At 46.0% G+C, this 20,200-nt stretch overlaps 1 protein-coding gene across 1 annotated transcript; it reads right to left on the reverse strand.

The window, feature by feature from the left end:
• Window positions 1–5,472: 5,472 nt before the first annotated feature.
• SMIM17 (small integral membrane protein 17) lies at window positions 5,473–19,978 on the reverse strand. Its single transcript, XM_055236826.2, has 4 exons — window positions 19,927–19,978; window positions 17,268–17,536; window positions 15,466–15,542; window positions 5,473–7,610 (listed from the first exon to the last, which is right to left on the reverse strand). The coding sequence occupies exons 2-4, from the start codon at window positions 17,434–17,436 to the stop codon at window positions 7,500–7,502; spliced, it is 357 nt and encodes a 118-aa protein (XP_055092801.1). The 5' UTR covers window positions 17,437–17,536; window positions 19,927–19,978; the 3' UTR covers window positions 5,473–7,499.
• Window positions 19,979–20,200: the final 222 nt, after the last annotated feature.

Raw genomic sequence — 20,200 nt, forward strand, 5'->3', positions numbered from 1 at the left:
GTGAGCTACCGCGCCCGGCCGATATGCAGAATTTTCTATCTAGCTCTTTTTAATGATGTTTACCAATATACTTTGTATTAGTAAACAAATGGGTGGGCACTATTCCTTTAATGAAGTTTGGGCATAAGATTTCTTATGTAATAGAATCACTTATGATTGTTTCAGTCTTCCCACTGTGACTTGTTTGGCTCCAGAAAAAAAAGATCCCTTACAAAAATATTTTTCAGCTATAAGAATGCTTTTCTTATAACAAATTGTCCTGGGTCATGGGACAACATAGGCCCCACTTCTGCATAAAAAATAACTCCTAAAGTTTCTTATGAGATTTTTCAATTATACAGAAAAGTATAAAGTATGAATAATACCCATACATATATACCCACCCAGATTCGATCCTTTAAAAAAATTTTAATAAAAATACAATACCTAAAACATCTTAATAAACCGTTTACCATATTTTATAGTATTTATTTACTTTTAAAATAAGTCACGAAAATATATTTTCCTGGTCTATTTAAAAGTAAATTACAGATGTGATCTCCTTTCACTACCAAATACTTTAGCTTACATCTCCAAGAAAAAGTATCTTGCTATACAACCACAATACCATTATCACACATAACAAAATTAACAATTTTTGTGTCATCCAGTGTCTAATCCATATTCAGATTTCCTTGCCCCCTATAAACAAAATTTGAAAAAGTGATGTAATTTATCTGAAAATAATGTTTCAAGCCTTGAAAATAACAAACCCAAATAGTCTTTAATGTGTGTAACTTGTTGGGGGCGCTGGGCCACTCAGAGACCCCAGTGCAGAGACACACAGGACACACACAGGTATAGACACATCTGGCTCCCTACCTGCCAGCTCCCGTAACTCTCAGCCCCACCAAGGAAGCAGTGAGGAACCTGGGAAAAGAAAGAAGGGAGTCATTATACCTTTTTACCCCTGTCCTGGCATTGCCTGCACAGGCCTGGGCACACAGTAGGTCCTCAGGAAATGTCAGACTAAGGAATGAATAGGTGAAAAAAAACCTGAACTGGCCCTGTGCTCTTTAGGGCCAGGGACCAAGCAGTTGGTTTTTCCCTTGGCTCCTGACTGACCACCCAGGCCTCAGCACACAGGAGGTCCTCAAGAATTGTCAGTGACAGTATGAATAGTTATACATCCCCAGCACCAGCCCCGGAGTCATTCAGGGACAAGGACCACACATTTAGGTTCTCCTTATCCCCCCAACCCCCGACATTCCCCAGCCCAGGCCAAGCACACAGTAGGTCCTCAGGAGAGGCCAAGTAAATAGATGAACAGGTGAACATCCTCAGCACTAGCCCTGGAGCCCAGAGGTTCAGGGACCATGCATTCTGGTTTCTTCCTGTGACCCAAAGTTTGCTCAGCCCTGGTCTCAGCACACAGTAGGTCCTCAAGAAAAGCTGAGTGACCGAATGAGTAAGTTGAACATCCCAGCACCAGCCCTATAGCCATTCAGAATCAGGGATCACAGAGACCCGAACTTCGCCCAGTCCAGGCCTCGACACACAGTAGGTGCTCAGTCAGTGCCGGGTGAAAGGATGAATGCGTGAAATGCTACCCTAGTTTACAGACATAGGGCACAGTTTATCACCCAAGAAAGCAGCAGAAAGAGCTGGGTCAAACCCGCTCTGTGGGGTACTGGCAGGGCTGGGGGCATGGTAGTGGGCGTGGTCGGCGTCGGTCCTCCGAACCCTTCCGCCAGGACTTCGAGGAGACCCCGCCAAGTCGGAGTGCGCAGGCGCAGGGGGCTTGGCGCCTCTCCAGTGCGCAGGCGTCGGGCTGCATCCGCTGGTGAGAAAGTTTCCGGCGGAGCTGGGACACCCATGGGCGGCGCCGCTAGAAAGTGTCTTGGGTGTGGGCAGATTGGTCGGCGGTGAGCTCCTGTTCAGTGGCGGAGCAGCAATAGGGAGGGGTGATGAGAATTTGCCATGAACCCCTCCTGCTGTAGAAAGAGAAAAGCACCCGGGAGGTTAGAGTCCTCTGAATCCGTGGAGGAAAAATTATCCAAAATATTTCTGAGCTACTGAAATGTAAGGATTGACAGATAAGGCAAAGAGGAAATGGACCTAGGATTCTGTGAACCCTCACAGCACTGGATGCCGAAGCCGCCCTCTGGTGGCAGCGTGCAGCCTTCTCATTAATCCCTCCCAAACCATCTCGCCGGTAATGGGGCAATTTCACTACGACAATTACCACAGGCCACATGACTGGCCCAAGGGGTGGTCCACTTAATCCCTGTGATTTTACTTTATTTTATTTATTTATTTGAGATGAAGTTTCACTCTTTTTGCCCGGGCTGGCGTGCACTGGCTCGATCTCGGCTCACTGCAACCCCTGCCTCCCGGGTTCAAGTGATTCTCCTGCCTCAGCCTCCCGAGTAGCTGGCATTACAGGCACATGCCACCACGCCCGGCTAATTTTGTATTTTAATAGAGACAGGGTTTCCCCATGTTGGCCAGGCTGGTCTCGAACACCTGACCTCAGGTGATCCACCTGCCTTGGCCTCCCAAAGTGCTGGGATTACAGACGTGAGCCACTGCGCCCGGCCTAATCCCTGTGATTTTAGGTTTGCCATATTTACCAACTTCTAGTACTTATTTCCCCCTACACAGTGTTGCCTAGATACTATATTCAAATACCACCCTGGTCCAACGTGCCCTGTTAAAGGAAGAGACAGAGCGGCCGGGCGCGGTGGCTCACGCCTGTAATCCCAGCACTTTGGGAGGCCGAGGTGGGCAGATCACAAGGTCAGAAGATCGAGACCATCCTGGCTAACATGGTGAAACCCCGTCTCTACTAAAAATACAAAAAATTAGCCGGGCGTGGTGGCAGGTGCCTGTAGTCCCAGCTACTCGGGAGGCTGAGGCAGGAGAATGGCGAGAACCCGGGAGGCGGAGCTTGCAGTGAGCCAAGATGGCGCCACTGCACTCCAGCCTGGGCGACAGAGAGAGACTCTGTCTCAAAAAAAAAAAGGAAGAGACAGCAGCTTCAAGAGCATGGGGGTGGGGTCATGCGGAGGTGCCACAAGCTGGTATGGATGTGTGAGGAGTTCCTGGGAGGCACAACCTGAACCCCACAGCTCTCTCCTCCCCCAATTCCACCTTCACAGTTCCTCCAGGGAGAACCACCCAAGGAGCGAGAATGGCCATTGAGGACGCTAGACTGGAACTGCATTGACCCATTACTTGTCAGGTCATGATACAATCTGTGAAGACGAATAGAGCGGGACCTGCGGAGAGAGATGCTACTTGAGGGTGGTCAGGGAAGGCTTCTCTGAGGAGGTGACATTTGAGACCTGAAGGAGATGAGGGAGCCATGTAAGCTTCTGGGGGAAGAGCATTCCAGGGAGCAGGAACAGTGCAAAAGTCCTGAAGTAAGCATGATCGGCGAGTTTGAGAAACAGCAAGGAGGCCAGTGTGGCTGCCTGGGAGGGAGCAAGATAAGGAGGATGGAACAGAAGCCACCTGGAATAGGGCTGGATGGCATTGTGAAGACTTTGGCTTTACCTGAAATGGGAGGATTATGAATAGTCCTAATTGTGTTATTGTTATTATTATTGTTGTTGTTGTTGTTTTGGAAACAAGGTAGCTGTCTGTTGTGCAGACTGGAGTGCACTGACACAGTTGTAGCTCACTGTAACCTCGAACTTCTGGGCCCAAGCGACCCTTTTGCCTCAGCCTCCATAGTAGCTTGGACTATAGGTGCACACCACCATGCCTGGCTAATATTTTTATTTTGGTCTCACTATGTTGCCCAATCTGGTTGATTATGTTTTAATGGGATCTATCCAGCTGTTGGATAGAGAATGGAACGTCAGTGGCTTGAGTGGATACTTCTGTCATCAATGAAATTAGGTCCCTGGCATACTGTAGAGCTAATTAGCAGACCATTGCTAATATGATTTATATTACTGATAGTATCATGATTCTTTTCTTTTCTTTCTTTCTTCTTTCTTTCTTTCTTCTTTCTTTCTTCTTTCTTTCTTTCTCCTTTTTTTTTTTTTTTGAGACAGTCTTGCTCTGTTGCCCAGGCTGGAGTGCAGTGGCATGGCACAATCTCTGCTGCTCACTGCAACCTCCACCTTCCGACCTCCCGGGTTCAGGTGATTTTCTGCATCAGCCTCCTGAGTAGCTAGGATTACAGGTGCCCACCAAGCCTAGCTAATTTCTTTGTATTTTAGTAGAGACAGGGTTTCACTATGTTGGCCAGGCTGGTCTCGCACTCCTGACCTCAAGTGAGCTGCCCACCTTGGCTTCCCAAAGTATTGGGGTTATAGGTGTGAGCCACTGTGCCCGGCCATGATTATTTTCAATATCCCACAAAATCAATCAAGACCTGTGGCACTGTCTGAGCTAATCAGAGCCCAGTTAGCCCCCCAACATCATCCCCTACTTTTCGTTTTTGGGTGTTTTTTTTTTTTTTTTTGAGACAAGGTCTCACTGTTTCACCCAGGCTGTAGTGCAGTGGCCTGATCATGGCTCTCTGCAGTCTCAGTCTCCTGGGCCCAAGCAGTCCTCTTGCCTCAGTTTCCTGAGTAGCTGGGACTACAGGTGCATGCCACCATGCCTGACAATTTTTATTATTATTATTTTTTGTAGAGACAGAGTCTGACTGTGTTGTCCAGGCTGGTCTTAAACTCCTAACTTCAAGCGATCTTCCTGCCTTGGCCTCCCAAAGTGCTGGAATTACAGGCGTGAGCTACCATGCCCAGCCCATCCCCTGTTGACTGGACACTTAAGACAGTCTCCACACTCATCTCCCTGCTTCTGCCTTTGCCCTGCTACAGTCCATTCTCCATCCTTTACTTGGGCAGACGGTTTATGTCTCAGGGCCTTTGCAGTTGCTGCTCTCTCTCCCCTAATTTCAGGACTCTTGTCCCCAAGGCAGAACAAGGATGGGAGTTGTGGGTGTGCGTGATGAGAATCTGCCAGGTCTCCCACCTTGCCGTGTGGAAGAGATGATCACAGGGTCCATGATAGCTGTCCCCCGCCATGTAGAAGAAAGAGAGGGAGGTGAGGAGAGGAAAAGCCCCAGTGATATTTTTAGGTCCCCCAGAACCAGCTGTAAATAAAGCCAATTTTATCCCAAACTTTGGTGTAACATGAACGAATAATAATAATAATTATTATTATTATTATTATTTTGCTTAAGCTCATTTGAATTGAGCTTCTCTTATTTCCAGTAGAATCTCAAAAACTGTAATAGTTAAGGCCTGTTTTCCTTTCTTTTAAGGGCTCGTTGCTTGTTGCAGGCAATCAGCCTGAGAGAGGAATGGAGAGATAATCCATACTTTTCCCTGTTAATTTCTGTAGCGAACCTCATATACATAGATAGAAGAGCGCAGGATGGTAATATCAACCAGTATTAGACAAGGTAAAATTTAAGGCAAAGGATTAAATTGACTGAAAACAATCATTTTATATTTAACAAAGAATTCAGAATCAGGTTTTAATTAACATTTATTGAGTGCCTACTATCTGCCAGCCACTATCATATGGTGTTTTACATATATTATTTAATTGACAAGGACATAGCAATGCCGCACTTATATGCATCGAATTACACAGCTGTTGAGTACATAAAGCAAAGATTATAAAAATTTATTAACAAAAACAATTGTACTAACAAAGTTTCACGTAACCTTATTGGTTTTTAATGAATCCAATAGGCCAAAACTAGATAATACATGAATCTGAACAATATAATTGATGATACTGAGTTAACTAACAGGCATGTAAAGTTTTCAGTTCTACAGACAGAGAAGATATCTTCATCTTAAATGTTCATGAAACAATTACAAAAAATGGACATATTCTAGGCCACACTAAAAGCTTTTTAAAAAGTTTTGGAAGCAGATGCGTTATAGTCCACATTCTGTGTTCACAGTGCAGTAAAACAAGAAAACAAAACTATTTTTAAACAAAAGATAAACCAAATCACTGAGTTTCAAAGCACTCTTTAGAAACACTACAATGTAATATTTAGACAACATAAACAAAAATGAATAATCAAATGTTAAATGTGGCCAACGCTATATCCAGAAGTACATTTGTATTAATAAGTATGCTATTATAGAAAATATAAAGAGAATATAAATCAAGTATTCAGTATAAAAACTGAGACAAAGAAGAAAAACAATAAAAAATAAATGCAATACATATCAAAGAAAAACAAATTACAAATAAAAGAAATAACAGATATAAATGAATCCTAATGCTAATGCTGGTTCTTTGGAAAAACAATAGTAAGCTAGATAAACCTTTGACAAATCTAATAATGAGTAAACCACAAACAGCAGTTGACAGGATACAGGGGATAGAACAAAATAAAGAGAAATTTTAAATTATAAAACAGTATGCATAATTAAGCTAATAATATGAAAAAGCTCTATGGAATGAAGAATTTTCTAGAGGATAAAAGAACTCTGGGTTGGGCACGGTGGCTCACACCTGTAATCCCAGCACTTTGGGAGGCCAAGGCGGGCGGATCACGAGGTCAGGAAATCGAGACCATCCTGGCTAACACGGTGAAACCCCGTCTCTACTAAAAATACAAAAAATTAGCTGGGCATGGTGGTGGGCGCCTGTAGTCTCAGCTACTCGGGACGCTGAGGCAGGAGAATGGCATGAACCCTCTGCTTGCAGTGAGCCAAGATTGCGCCACTGCACTCCAGACTGGGTGACAGAGTGAGACTCGGTATCAAAAAAAAAACAAACAAAAAAACAAAACAAAGAACCTCTGTAATTCGCCAAAATAAATGCAAGAGGTAAAATGTATTAACAAACTGATAACATTGTAAAGAACTAAGAAAGCTGCCCAAGAATTAGCTGAAACGTTCTCTCCATGACTCTATGACCTGGTTATAACAATGAATTCATTTAAAATGTCAAGGGACTAATACTTCTTAAGCTACAGAAACTATTTAAAAGCATAGAAAAGGTAAAAGTTACCGAAGTCTTTCTATGATGCAAGCTTAACCATGATACCAAAACTTCACAAAGATAGCACCAATCTCACATATGAAGATAGAGGCAAGAATCCTACATAAAATATCAATAAATATAATTTAGTGTATGAAAAGACTGGTGCACCAAAACCTTAAGAATGCAAAGTTGGTTTGATGTTAGGAAATGTACCAGATTTCATCGATCCTCAGTTGCACATTTTTTCATCTTCTCAAAGTCAGGAGATATCTTCCAGTTGGTGGCGCCTTATGATTAATTAGCATTTTTCTTTCTCCGTGGTATACAAAATAATGTTTTACAATCAATGATGTCTTCATTTCATGGAAATAAAGTATGTGAAAACTCACACAAAAATTTTTTAAAAATCATCTCAAAGGATGTTTGAAAGGCATTTGAAAATATTCAACACCTATTCCTGATTTTTGACTAGCACACTTCCTTAACATGACACAGGGCATCTATTTCATTATATTAAACTTTTAAAACAACAGCCACCATTATAGTTAAATGTGAAACATCATAGGCATCCCCGTTAAAACCAGGAACAAAAAAAGCACGCACACTACCAAGACTATGGTTGTTTGCTGTGGAGCTTTTGACCACTCCACAAAGCCCTGAAACAGAAAAAAAGGAAAAGGATAAATGTTGGAAAGGAAGGGGCCACCATTGTTACTTGCAGGAAAATAGACTTATATGATCAGAAATGAAATGTCATATCAAGAGAAAAGCTGTTTGAATTTAAAACAGTACAACTGAGTAACTAGATATAAGATAAACAAAAGAATGTAACAAATGTCCAACAACAATAGGCTGGATTAAGAAAATGTGGCACATGTACACCATGGAATACTATGCAGCCATAAAAAATGATGAGTTCATGTCCTTTATAGGGACATGGATGAAGCTGGAAACCATCATTCTCAGTAAACTATCACAAGGACAAAAAACCAAACACTGCATGTTCTCACTCATAGGTGGGAATTGAACAATGAGAACTCATGGACACAGGAAGGGGAACATCACACTCCGGGGACTGTTGTGGGGTGGGGGGAGGGACAGCATTAGGAGATATACCTAATGCTAAATGACGAGTTAATGGGTGCAGCAAACCAACATGGCACATGGATACATATGTAACAAACCTGCACATTGTGCACATGTACCCTAAAACCTAAAGTATAATAAAAAATAAAAATAAAAATAAAAAAAGAATGTAACATAACTATGCTCTCTCAGAGGAAATGTTCGAATAATGGGATGACAATTTCAAAATCTCACTGGTATATTAAATCTCAGTTTTAACATACCATCTATGCTCTAATGACCCCACCCCCTCAAGAGCTATGTGTGTGCATGCATATGTATGTGTATTTGTTGACCCAACTATATATCTCACTGCCTATTTGCCATCTCCAGTTGGATATCTGATGGACATCTTAAACTTCACATGTCCCCAAACAAATATTCTAATGTCCCCCACAAAAAAAAAAAAAAAGCTCCTCATGCAGTTTTCCTCCCATTACCCCTTCAGGCCCCTCCAGACCTCCAATTGTGGTATCCTTGACTCCTCTCCTTCTGTCACCACCCACATTCAAGACATCAGCAAATACTGTTGGCTTTATCTTCAAAACATTCAGAATCTGACCAATTCCCTCCCCTTCACTACCTCGTCCCACCCTGGCCAAAGCCACTGTCATCTATCTTGTACTGTTGATACAGAGTTCCTTTCTTATCCTGATAATCCCACCCAATTTCTTGTCCATGGGCCAGTCAGAGTGCTCCTTCTAACGTTGACGTCATTCCTTGCCTTTCTCGCTCGGTTCCAGCCACAGTCACTTCCAAGCCTTTGTAGTTGCGAGTTCTTCTTCCTGGAATGCCCTTCCTCCAGATACCCTTAACCCTGCACTATGCATGCTCCTTGTCTTTTTCTCCATGCTCTTATCACCAGCTGACTTGCTATGTATGTTTATTGTCTCTTCCTCCAATGACACTGTAAGCACCAAGAGGGCAAAGCTTTGCTTTGTTTGCTACTGTATTCCCAGTGCCTGGAACACGGTATGAACTCTGTAAATATTTGTTGAATGAGGTAATAAATGAAGAAACATACCATGATAAGAGATGAGAAGACAAAATGTTTAACGATGACAATTTTCCAAATTAATGATGAATTTAGTGCAATTGCTATTAAAATATCAAGGAAGTTTGGTGAATGTACAAGACATAATGGATTATCTGGAAAGTTAGGCAATGGTGAACACTGAAAAAAATCCTGTGAAAGAGGAAAAATGGAAGGATACATACTATGAATTATTAACGTATATTATAAATCATTGATGGAATTCACATTTCTAATCTTTGAAAACAAATTCCTCCCTCTAGCCTGCTGATTCCCTCTGGATGACACCTCATTTCAAATCTTCCTTTACAACCAGATGCCTAGGGACAGTGACCCACTTAAGCAGTTCCCAAACCTGGTAGAGCACCAAAAGTTGTTGGGAGAGTTTTTCAAATATCTTGGGATCCCCTTTGGATTTTCTGGTTCAGTGTATCTAAGGAGAACCAGAGAATGTGAATTTTTATAAAGTTCCTCATAATCCATGCATAAAATTGGGCCAACTGAACAAACGCTCATTGTAGCATTGCCTTCTGTAACAATGACAACAATGGGAGTCTAATAATTCATCAGCCAAGGAAATGGGTCTGACACAAGCGAGCTAGAGAATATTTGGCGGCAGGAAAAAGTAACTTTGAAATACAATTAAGATTATCAATATGTATTAAATGGAAAACTGTCCAGCATGTATTAAGTGAAAATGCCAACTGGAGGAATAACAATCTTGCCATAACTTCCTTTTTTGGAATTAAAAAACATATATGTAGTTTACTACATGACAGTATTTAGATAAAATTCAACAACAAGCAAAACTAATCCATGCAAGTGGAAATCAAGAACTGTAGTTGCTTCCAGGGCTGGGGAGTGAGATGGACCAGAAGGGAAAATAAGAGAATGTTCTAGAATTATGACAGCACTCAATGTCTTGATTGGGGTGTTGGTTACATGGATGTACATGTGTAAACACTCCCTGGTTAGTGCATTTTATTGGAAATAATTACACTTCAATTTTGAAAAGCAGAATATAAAGTTAAGAAAATGTAATAAATACAGGTAATCTGAAATCCAATAATTTTACACACATCACACGTAATAGATCCATAGATGCCTCACCTAGTTCCTCTTTATTTCTGTTTTTCAGGCTGGTGCAGCTCTCCCCTGGATGCTAGGGGTATTGGCTGCTACTTGTATGGTTTACAGTTTGTAGTTGCTCCTTCTCTTCTGACAAATGCCCTTTGCTAATGAGATCCTCCTTCCTAGAGGGTTACCCAGGAGGTTAACTCGCCCTCCAGGGCAGTCCACAGCCAACAATAACTCATATGGGATACAAAAGCCCACTCCATTGTCTCAGAGAAAGACAACTCTCTCTCTCTCTCTCTCTTTATTTTTTCTTTCTTTGAGAAGGAGAGTCTCACTGTGTCACCCAGGCTGGAGTGCAGTGGTGCAATCTCAGCTCACTGCAACCTCTGCCTCCCAGGTTGAAGTAATTCTCTGCCTCAGCCTCCCGAGTAGCTGGGAATACAGGCATCCACCACCATGCCCAGCTAATTTTCATATTTTTAGTAGAGACAGCGTTTCGCCATCTTGGCCAGGCTGGTCTTGAACTCCTGACCCCGTGATCCACCCACCTCAGCCTCCCAAAGTGCTAGGATTACGGGCGTGAGCCACTGCGCCCGGCCCAGAGGAGGACAACTCTCTATTCACATTCCAGGGTTCCCCTGGGATAAGACGGAGGCTGGACTTCAGTTCTACCAGTATATTTGCCTGGATCCCTCTCCTCTCCTCTCCAGCTTCCCTCACTCCCCGCTGGGCTTCGCCTGAGAGCACAACCCTCAATCAAGCACTGGCACACAAATCTCAATTCAGTCTCAGTATATAGGGAAACATGTTTGGCAGGATATATACAAGGATATACACAGCAACTTTTTTTTTTTTTTTTGGCAGAGTCTCACTCTGTCACCCAGGCCGGAGTGCAGTGGCACAATCTCAGCTCATTGCAACCTCTGCCTCCCAGGTTCAAGCAATTCTCCTGCCTCAGCCTCCTGAGTAGCTGGGATTACAGGCATGCGCCACCATGCCCAGCTAATTTTTGTATTTTTAGTAGAAACGGGGTTTTGCCATGTAATGCAGGCTGGTCTCGAACTCATGACCTTATGCGATCCGCCTGCCTCTGCCTCCCAAAGTGCTGTGATTACAGACGTGAGCCACTGTGCCTGGCCAGCTTAAAACATTCTGTTGAAAGAGAAGGCTGCACACATCCTAGGTGTACAGCCTGAGCAACTTCAGAAGGTGAACACACCATGTAACTAGCACCCCAAACAGGAAGCAGATCATTATCAACCCCGCAAATCCCCCCACCTCAAAGGTAACCACTACTCCAACTTCTCACACTATGGATGAATTTGGCCTGTTACAGCAACTTTTACCAGGGGTTATTTCTGGGCATTGATGTTTTTAAAATCTCATGCACTTAGATAAGATTTGCAGGTGTTACATATGCTTGCATTTTATGGAACGGGAATGATGGGACCGTTTTCCCCTGCCTGCTTTCTTCTGGGCCCACAGACTGGGAACTTCTGCCCTCCTGGAAAGTAACTCTTTTTCTTTCTTCCACTTCTTCACTCACTCCTCTCCACAGGAGGTATAGTAACTAGGAGAACAGGGAGAGGCCTTCATCTCTGTCCCCAGTCCTCTCTCGGGGCAGGATCAAGCCCCAAACAGGCAGGACACCTAATGGTTAAGAGACATTCTGGGTACAAATCCTAGCTCTGCCATTTACATGTTGCATGACAAGCGAAAGTCACATAACCTCTCTGTGCCTTGGTTTTCCCATCTGTAAAATGGGATAACAGGTCCTACATCAAGGACTGATAAGAGGACCAAGTAAATTAAGGTAAGTGGAGCACAAAGTCCAGCTCCTGGCCCATGATGAGGCTGTAACTGTCATCAAAGGTCTCTGGTTCCAGATAGCCCGCTGCTCTTTTGTTTTTGGAAGTGGGTGGTTGTCTGCAGGAAGGAGGGTCTGTCCATGCAGAAAACTGACCCAGGGCCTGCCAATGAGAGGCCCTCCCCCATCAGCCCCCTGCTGTGTGCTCCATCAGTGCTGGCTCAATGAATTACAATTGGGCGAACGAGTGAGTGAATGAATGATGTCGCAGAGGCCTCTCCCAAGCAGCATGTCTAAAATCGACCTTGTCATTTCTTCCAAACTTCCTCCTTGATCCTATTCTAGAGTCTAGAACCTCCCTCTGCCCTGTCTCCACATCAGAATTTATGTGTTGCCCCTGGGCTTGCCCCTGTTCTTTCACCATTTATGTCCCACAGGTCTGGAAATGTCATCAGGTCACCGACTCAACACGTCCTGGGTCCCACTCACTCCTGTTCTCCCCTCCAAGCCCAAACTCTGTGCTACCTCTGCTACCCACTCATTGTGGGACCTGAAGCAAGCCATTTGGTTTCTCTCTGCCTCAGTTTCCTCATCTGTAGAGGAGGATACCATGCTAATGATCTCACAAGGCTCATGAGTTAATCATGAGAGCTAATGAGTGTTCAGTTACTAGATGAGTTATAATAAGATGTGCTTAGAATAGCATCAAGCTGCCCGGGCATCATGGCTCATGCCTGTAATCCCAGCACTTTTGGAGGCTGAGGCGGGCGGATCACGAGGTCAGGAGATCAAGATCATCTTGGCCAACATGGTGAAACCCCATTTCTACTAAAAATACAAGAATTAGCTGGGCATGGTGGTGTGCGCCTGTAGTCCCAGCTACTCAGGAGGCTGAGGCAGGAGAATCGCTTGAACAGAGGAGACAGAGGTTGCAGTGAGCAGTGAGCCAAGATCGTGCCATTGCACTCCAGCCTGGTGACAGAGTGAGATTCTGTCTCAAAAAAAAAAAAGAAGAAGAAGAATAGCATGAAGCTTGTAACATGCACAAGGAAAGTGGCAACTCTTCTGTTTCATTTCTACCTTTTTTCCCTAACTACACATTTCTGACTTGCTCCTTTGCCCCCCTCTAAACTCTAACCCCAGCCACATCCAACCCACCTTCCTTCTACATGGGCTCCCAGAGTGATTCTGTAAGTCCCCGAGCCCCTTCTATGGCTCCCACTGCCTGCAAAACACATCCAGCCTCCTCGGTGTGGGACTTAGCAGTGAGAGGAGTCCTGCTAAAGGCTAAATCAGAACGTGTCCCTCCTCTGTCCAGAACTTGCCTACGGCTCCCACCCCACTCAGAGTGAAACTCACATTTCACCATGGCCCATGAGACACTACATTGTCCACCCCATGGCCTCCATGACCTCACCTCCTAGTCCTCCCTCCCACCCTCCAGCCACACTGACCACCACCCCTCTTGGTGTTCCCCAAATGTACCAGGCACATCTGTACCTCAAGGCCTTTGCACTTGCTGTGTCCTCTGCATAGAGCCCCCTCCCCCTAGACACCCGCCAGTCTCACTCCTCACCTCCTTCAGGTCCTCACTCAATAGCTCCCTCTCAGTGGGGACTTTCCTAGACACCCTTCTTAAAATAGCAACCCCCAGCCCCAACTCCTACTCCCAAACCCCTTTCCTGCTTCATTTTCCTCCATAGCAATTATCACCACTCAGCGCAATTCATATTTTAGCTGCTTATTTCAATTGTCATCTGTCTACCTTGGTGACTGTGAGCTCCATGAAGGCAGGGACCATTTCTGTCTCACTATTGTATGCTCTGTGCATTGAACACTGCTTGGCACTGAGTAAGAGCTCAAGAATTAGACATGCAATGAATGAATGATGTCATCCCAGCCATATTTTCACCCAAACCTCCCACTGCTCTGCCCTTAACTTCAGTGTCCCCCAAACGTACCTTGCTATACCACCTTGCCTGTGCACATGCTCTTCCCTTCCCTGCTATGCCTGTGGAATTCTTACTATCCTGAAAACCCCAGGTCTAGTGTGTCCTCCTCTCTAGGATATCCAAGAATAAACCTCCTGGCATGCAGTTAACTTCTTCCTTTGGGCCACCCCACTGTGCCCAGCACTTATTTCTGGACTATCTTGGTTTGTTGGCCAGTGTGTTTCCCTCGCCCTCACCCCTGCACCATGAGTCAATAAATCCATTTTCTGGCTTGAGGCAGCCAGAGTTACATTCCTGACATGATTGGGAGATGGATGGGACTCTCATGTGCTCACTGAGAGTGATTATGTGATTTTTCTCATGTATGAGATGAATGTATACATGAAAGAACCACTGGTTTTCTTATATTGATGTCTTATTCCTCAAAAAAGAAAACATTGGGTTTTTGAGTGAAAGAAATGTGTCTGATAATTATAAATTTGGTTTTACTTGTAGTATGTGGATTAAAACTCAGTAGATGGTTAGTGGATGGATAAATGGAATAGTGGGTGGATGGGTGAATGGATTGGTAGGTGGTCTTATGACTGGATGTGTGAATAGATACAGATGGATGAATGAATGAGTGGGCATATAGTGGATGCATACTAGCCATATCCTCACATAGCCAACAGGTAGTAGAGGGATGAATAGGTGGGTGAACAGTGAGTGGATAGGGGATGGGTATGTAGGTGGGTGGATTGAATAGTTGGATTGATGGCATCTGAATAAAAGGGTGAATGAGTATGTATATGGATAACTGGATATATGGATGGATGAATGGGTGGATGGATGGATGGAATGGGTATATGGATGTGTAAGGGATGAAAGGTTGGGTAAATGAGTGGACAGATGAATGGTTGGTGGATGTTCAATGGGTAGATGAATGAATGGATAGGTGAATGGAAAGGTGAGAGGGTGGGTGGAAGGGAGGGTTTATGGGTGGTTGGACAAGTGGATAGACAGCTGAGGTTTAGGGATGGGTTGATGCATGGATGGATGGATGGATGGATGGATGGATGGATGGATGGACGGACGGACGGATGGATGGATGGATTGATGGAATGGGTATACAAGTGAGTAGGTGAATAAAAGTTTAGGTGGATGAAGGAGTGGACAGATGAGTGAATGGCTAGTAGATGTTTGAGAGGTGGATGAATGAATAGGTGAGTGATTGGAAAGGTAAAAGGGTAGGTGGAAGGGAGAGTTGATGAATAAGTGGACAGAAGATGAAGTACAGAGGTGGATGCATGGGTAGATGGATTTATGAAGGAAGTGTTGTAAGGTACATGTGAACTGAGTTACACACACCACATGGAGAGCCTCCAGTCTGTGTCTGATCACCATAGAGATTAGACACAAGAGATCTCTTGAGATTTTTATGGGGCAGGTAAATTCCAAGCTGAGAATGCAAATGTGACAAACTGCTGAGATCTACAGAGTGGGACATTTGTGGAAAAAGAACAAACCCCCCAGTGTACCTGGGAGCCCTCTGATTCGTCATCTTCCTCCACCGAGCTCCACTCCTGGGAAAGCCCAGTCTCTTGAGAAGACAGGTCTGGGTGAGGGTGGGAGTGGAGGAAAAAGGAGCCATAAGTGAGTGGCCAGATAGCGGGAGTGGGCTCTTCCCATTGGCATCTTGTCCCTTTTCTAGTAATAGCCTCCTCTCTCTCTCTCTTTCTCTCTCTCTCACCCTCATTCTCTCTCTCTCTCTCTCACACACACACACATACACACAAACACACAACCCCCCACACACAAACACACATATGCCTATGTGATGGTTCAGGTGGGGCTGAGAGAATGAGAGGCCTGAATTCTGTTCTATAACTACCTAGAAAACTTCAACTGGGTCACCTGATGTGCCCTGCCACTTGAGTCTTCAGTCCCTTACCTGTCCAGTAGATAAAAGAGTTCCTTCTCTACAGGCCCCCAGCAGAAACTGAGTGAAGGAGCAGAAGAAAAAGCCACAAAAGTAAACCAGGATGACGGAGGCTTCCCCAGCTTCCAAAGAACAGACACTAGTTGGGACATGTCCCCATAGTCAGAACCTTAGTGTCCTTCTCATCCCTAAGCTGAATAGACTGGACAAATCCTGGCATTTTCCACTCTTCCTGCATCTTAGCCCCAGCCAGGAGCTCCAAGCCCCACTCGCAGAGCTGGCCTCTGTTATCCACACCTTCTGTCCCAGGCCTGCTCATCCCCTGAGGAAAAAGACAGTGCCTAGTAGTTGGTATAAGGTTCAGCCCCTTTCTGCTATGGGGTGCCATTGAAATGTCAGCAAATGGCACCACGCTTTATCCATCTGTTTGGGCCAAAACCCTAAAAGTCATCATGATACCTCTCTTTTCCTCCCCTTCTCCACATCCATCAGCAAGAACTGATTCCTCCTCCCAAAGATGTCCCAAATCTCTGCACTTACCTCACCTCTGTCTTGGACAGCTGCAGTAGTCTCCTAACTGGCCTCCCACCTTCCATTCTTGACTTCCTAGCCCTACAATCCATTCCCACATGCAGTGAGACTCAGGGTTTCTCAAACTTGGCACTATCGGCATTTGGAGCTGCACCATTCTTTCTGTGGGGGTAGCGTCCGTCCTGTGCATGGTAGGACGTTTATCAGCATCACTACTGGCTTCTCCCCACCAGATAACAGCAGCATCTCCACAGTTAGGATAATCCTAAATGTTTCCAGACACTGCCAAAAATCGCCTGGGGAGGAGAAGTGGGGTATAAGACCACGCCCAGTTGAAATCCACTGAGTTAGAGGAATATTTTTGAAATGCAAATGAGATCATGTGTTTTTCCTCTTCAAATCTTCCAGTGCTTGAAAATTGGGGAGTTCCCTCTCTTGCCATCCCTGAGAACCCTGCAAGCACCCCCATGAGGATAACCCTGAAAAATCCTGCTGGCGACACATGGCCTGTCCTCAGCACCACCAAGCCAACCAACAGCCAGCACCAGCAGACATGGGAGTAAAGCCGTCTGAGATCGACCAGTGGCCTCACCAGCTCTCTGAGGCTGCACAGACAAGCACAGGCAGGAAAAGTGTCCCCTGAAGCCAGGTCAGACTTCTGACCCACAGAATCATGAGCTGATAAGTGATTGTTGCTTGAAGCCCCTAAGTTTGGGGATGACTTGTTACACAGCAAAAGCTGACTGACACAGTGCTCCATGAATAGCTGTTGAATGGATGAGTGAAGGAGTGAATGTTTAGTCTTTCCCTAGGCTCTTCCAATTCCTTCCTCGCCACCCACTCACCTCCCAAAGGACCACTGTCTCTCACCTTTCTCATCACTGTCATGGCTGGAGGCCCCAACCTCCACAGCCTCCCAGTCCTTGGTGCAGGTGGGATGGGGAGGCTTCTCCCAGGCCCGGCTCTCCCGAGGCAGCAGCGTCTTGGTCCTCTCAGGCTCCAGCAGCCCCCATGTCTGCTCAGGCCTGAGACTCTGCATTGCCCCAGGAGGAGGTGGAGCTTCTGAGACAAGCTTCTGTTTCTCCTCCTGCTCCAGGGTCCTCTCTGGTTCCCCAGGCACAGGATTCAGAACCTGAGGACTGATGGACATTTCATCATTCAGTGAATCATTGCAGAGGGTCAGCAGGGGCTAGGCACGATTGTTAAGCATTAGAAATACAGCAGTAATCAAGTGGAGATTCCTGCCCTCCTGGGGCTTACATTCTAGTAGGGAGACAAAGAGACAGGCAGGGAACAAATAAAGCACACAGCAGGTCAAGCGGTAGAGAGCGCTCTGGAGACAAAGCTGGAAAGGGAATGATTGTCACGGGCAGGCACATGCAGACACACACACTCACATACTCACATATACACACATACAAACATAAACACATCCACACACACACACACACAGTCACATACACACACACTAACACAAAGACACACACATCCACATTCACACACACTCATAGACTAACACAAACACACACTCATACACACTCACAGTCACACACACATTCGCACTCACACACATACACACTCACATACTCATATACACACCTACAGCCACACATGGTTCTCCAGTCTGCACATTTGTATATAACAAATGGGATAGGAAACGATATGAATTAATAAATAAATCAGCCGGCGACGTGGCTCACACCTGTAATCCTAGCACTTTGGGAGACCAAGGTGGGAGGTTGCTTGAGCCCAGGAGTTTGAGGCCAGCCTCAGTGAGACCCGGTCTTTACAAAAATGTTTAAAAATTAGCCAGGTGTGGTGTCACAAGCCTGTAGTCTCAGTTACTGGGAGGATCCTTTGAACCTGGGAGTTCAAGGCTTCAGTGAGCTAGGATCGTGCCACTGCACTCCAGCCTGGGTGAGAGAGAAAGACTCTCAAAAATCAATCAATGAATCAATCAAGAGGACTCTTTTACTGTCACTTTTCTACAAATGAAAATTAAATATAGGTCCAGAGAAATACTTCTCTATTGTAAGGAGCACCTGAACAAATGGCAGTGGATATATGGCATGGGGAGAGACAACGGAGGCAGTGGGGAGTGGGGCAAGAGAGATCAGGTCTCCTGTCTGAAGAAGCTGCACCACGCAACTCAGCTAATGTCTGCAGGGCAAACGCACGGCACTGGTATCACCCATCCTGTGATTTCTCAAAAGAAGGCTGGAAGTCTATATTTTCAGATGGCATTTTCCACATTTCATGATGTCAATAATTATTTCCAGTGTTTAACAGGAAGACACCTTTAGTCAAATAGCACAAGTTGTGGGGTTGAATTAGACCCTGGGGTTGCCCATTTGCAACCTCAGCGTGGGCTGGGGTGAGGAGAGGAGCCTGCCTAGACATTTTTCAGGGGAAGGAAATTCCTATGGGACCTTCGTGGGAAAGAGTGTTGGAGAGTACAATTAGAGAGTTCTGACTTGTTTATTGCTTTGGGGTTTTGTCTGGCTTTGTTTTTAATGTGAGACATAATTAATCATGGATCTAGGTTGAAGGGAGGGGAAGGCATGGGAAAGGAGAAAATGCAGGCAAGCGGGGTGACAGATGAGACAGACAAGAGCCATCAGGTCAAGGTCAGGAGAAGCTGGACCCGCAGTGAATGGAGGAGGAAGAAGGAAAGGGGATGAGACAGAGGTATGGTAGGAGGAGGAGATTCACACCCCACAGCCTCAATGTTCTTGGTGAAATAGCAAACAAGTCATCCCCTGAGAGGATGGAGACGCACTCACAACAACGGCAACCAGCAACCACAATAAAAGCAATAACAATATCGGCAGTGTTTCCCGGAGCCCAGAACTCTCCTTGTGCCCAGCCCTGCTGAGCCCTGCGAATCCCTTTTCTCACATAAAGGTTGCCATACTTCTCGCTACAGATACTATTAGGTTTACATTTAACAGACAGGGAAGTCCCTTGATCAAAGCCACACAGCTCAGGAGAGTGGGGGCGGGGCTGCTGCACCTGTTTGCCGAGAGCCTGCGCTCCCACCGTTGCAGGGTGGTCCACAGGGGCCCAGGCGGACACACAACGCGACCACGCAGAAGTGCACACGCGGGCAGGTGCGCTGAACACCGCAGGGGGAGCGAACATCGACACCGGGCCCCAGCGAGACGAGCGCACGTGCCCGTGCCGCCCCACGAGGGTACACAGACCATCAATGCACTCTCAGTGCAGGTCTGTGCTCCCCTCCTCACGAGGAGGCTGGAATTCACCTGCAACCCCCAAGCCAGGACACAGACCGCTGCTGCGGAGAAACAGACCCGAACCCGACAGACCCCCGCCCTCTCCCAACGGACGGGCTTGGAGACGCCCTCTCCCCGGACCCTATCCCCGGAGCGGTTCTGCCCCTCACCCTCGCCCATGCACACACACACTCTGCGCATCCATACTCGCGCGCGCATCCCCGGATCGCCGCCCGCGCCCCCAGCCCCTTTTCTCCGCCTCCTTCCCGCCCGCGGGGGTCCCTCGAAGGACTCACCCTCCCCAATCGGACCCTGTCTGGGCTCTGCAGAGCTGGCGCCGCACTGACTGCGGCTGCGCAGACGCGGAGGCTGCAGGGGGGTGGTGGGGGGAGGTGAGAGGTGGGGGAATTGGGGATCGTGGGCGGCCTCCTTCCCTCCTTCACCCCCAGGAAGCCTGCACCCGGAGGGGCGTGGGGAAGGGAGTGGAGGGGACGCAGAGGCGGGGTACCCGCGGCGTGGTTGCAGGGGGGTGTGGTACAGAGCTGGTCCATCCCCAGCTGATGAGCATGT

This window comes from Symphalangus syndactylus, chromosome 13, assembly GCF_028878055.3.
Source record: "Symphalangus syndactylus isolate Jambi chromosome 13, NHGRI_mSymSyn1-v2.1_pri, whole genome shotgun sequence".
Lineage (NCBI taxonomy): Eukaryota > Metazoa > Chordata > Mammalia > Primates > Hylobatidae > Symphalangus > Symphalangus syndactylus.

Excerpts from the sequence above, each read along its gene's own strand:
- SMIM17 (XM_055236826.2), bottom strand. The coding sequence starts at position 17,436 with ATGCAGAGTCTCAGGCCTGAGCAGACATGGGGGCTGCTGGAGCCTGAG. Across the intron at positions 15,543-17,267 it reads CCATGACAGTGATGAGAAAG|ACCTGTCTTCTCAAGAGACT; the intron begins GTGAGAGACAGT and ends ACCCTCACCCAG. Across the intron at positions 7,611-15,465 it reads ACGAATCAGAGGGCTCCCAG|GGCTTTGTGGAGTGGTCAAA; the intron begins GTACACTGGGGG and ends TTTCTGTTTCAG.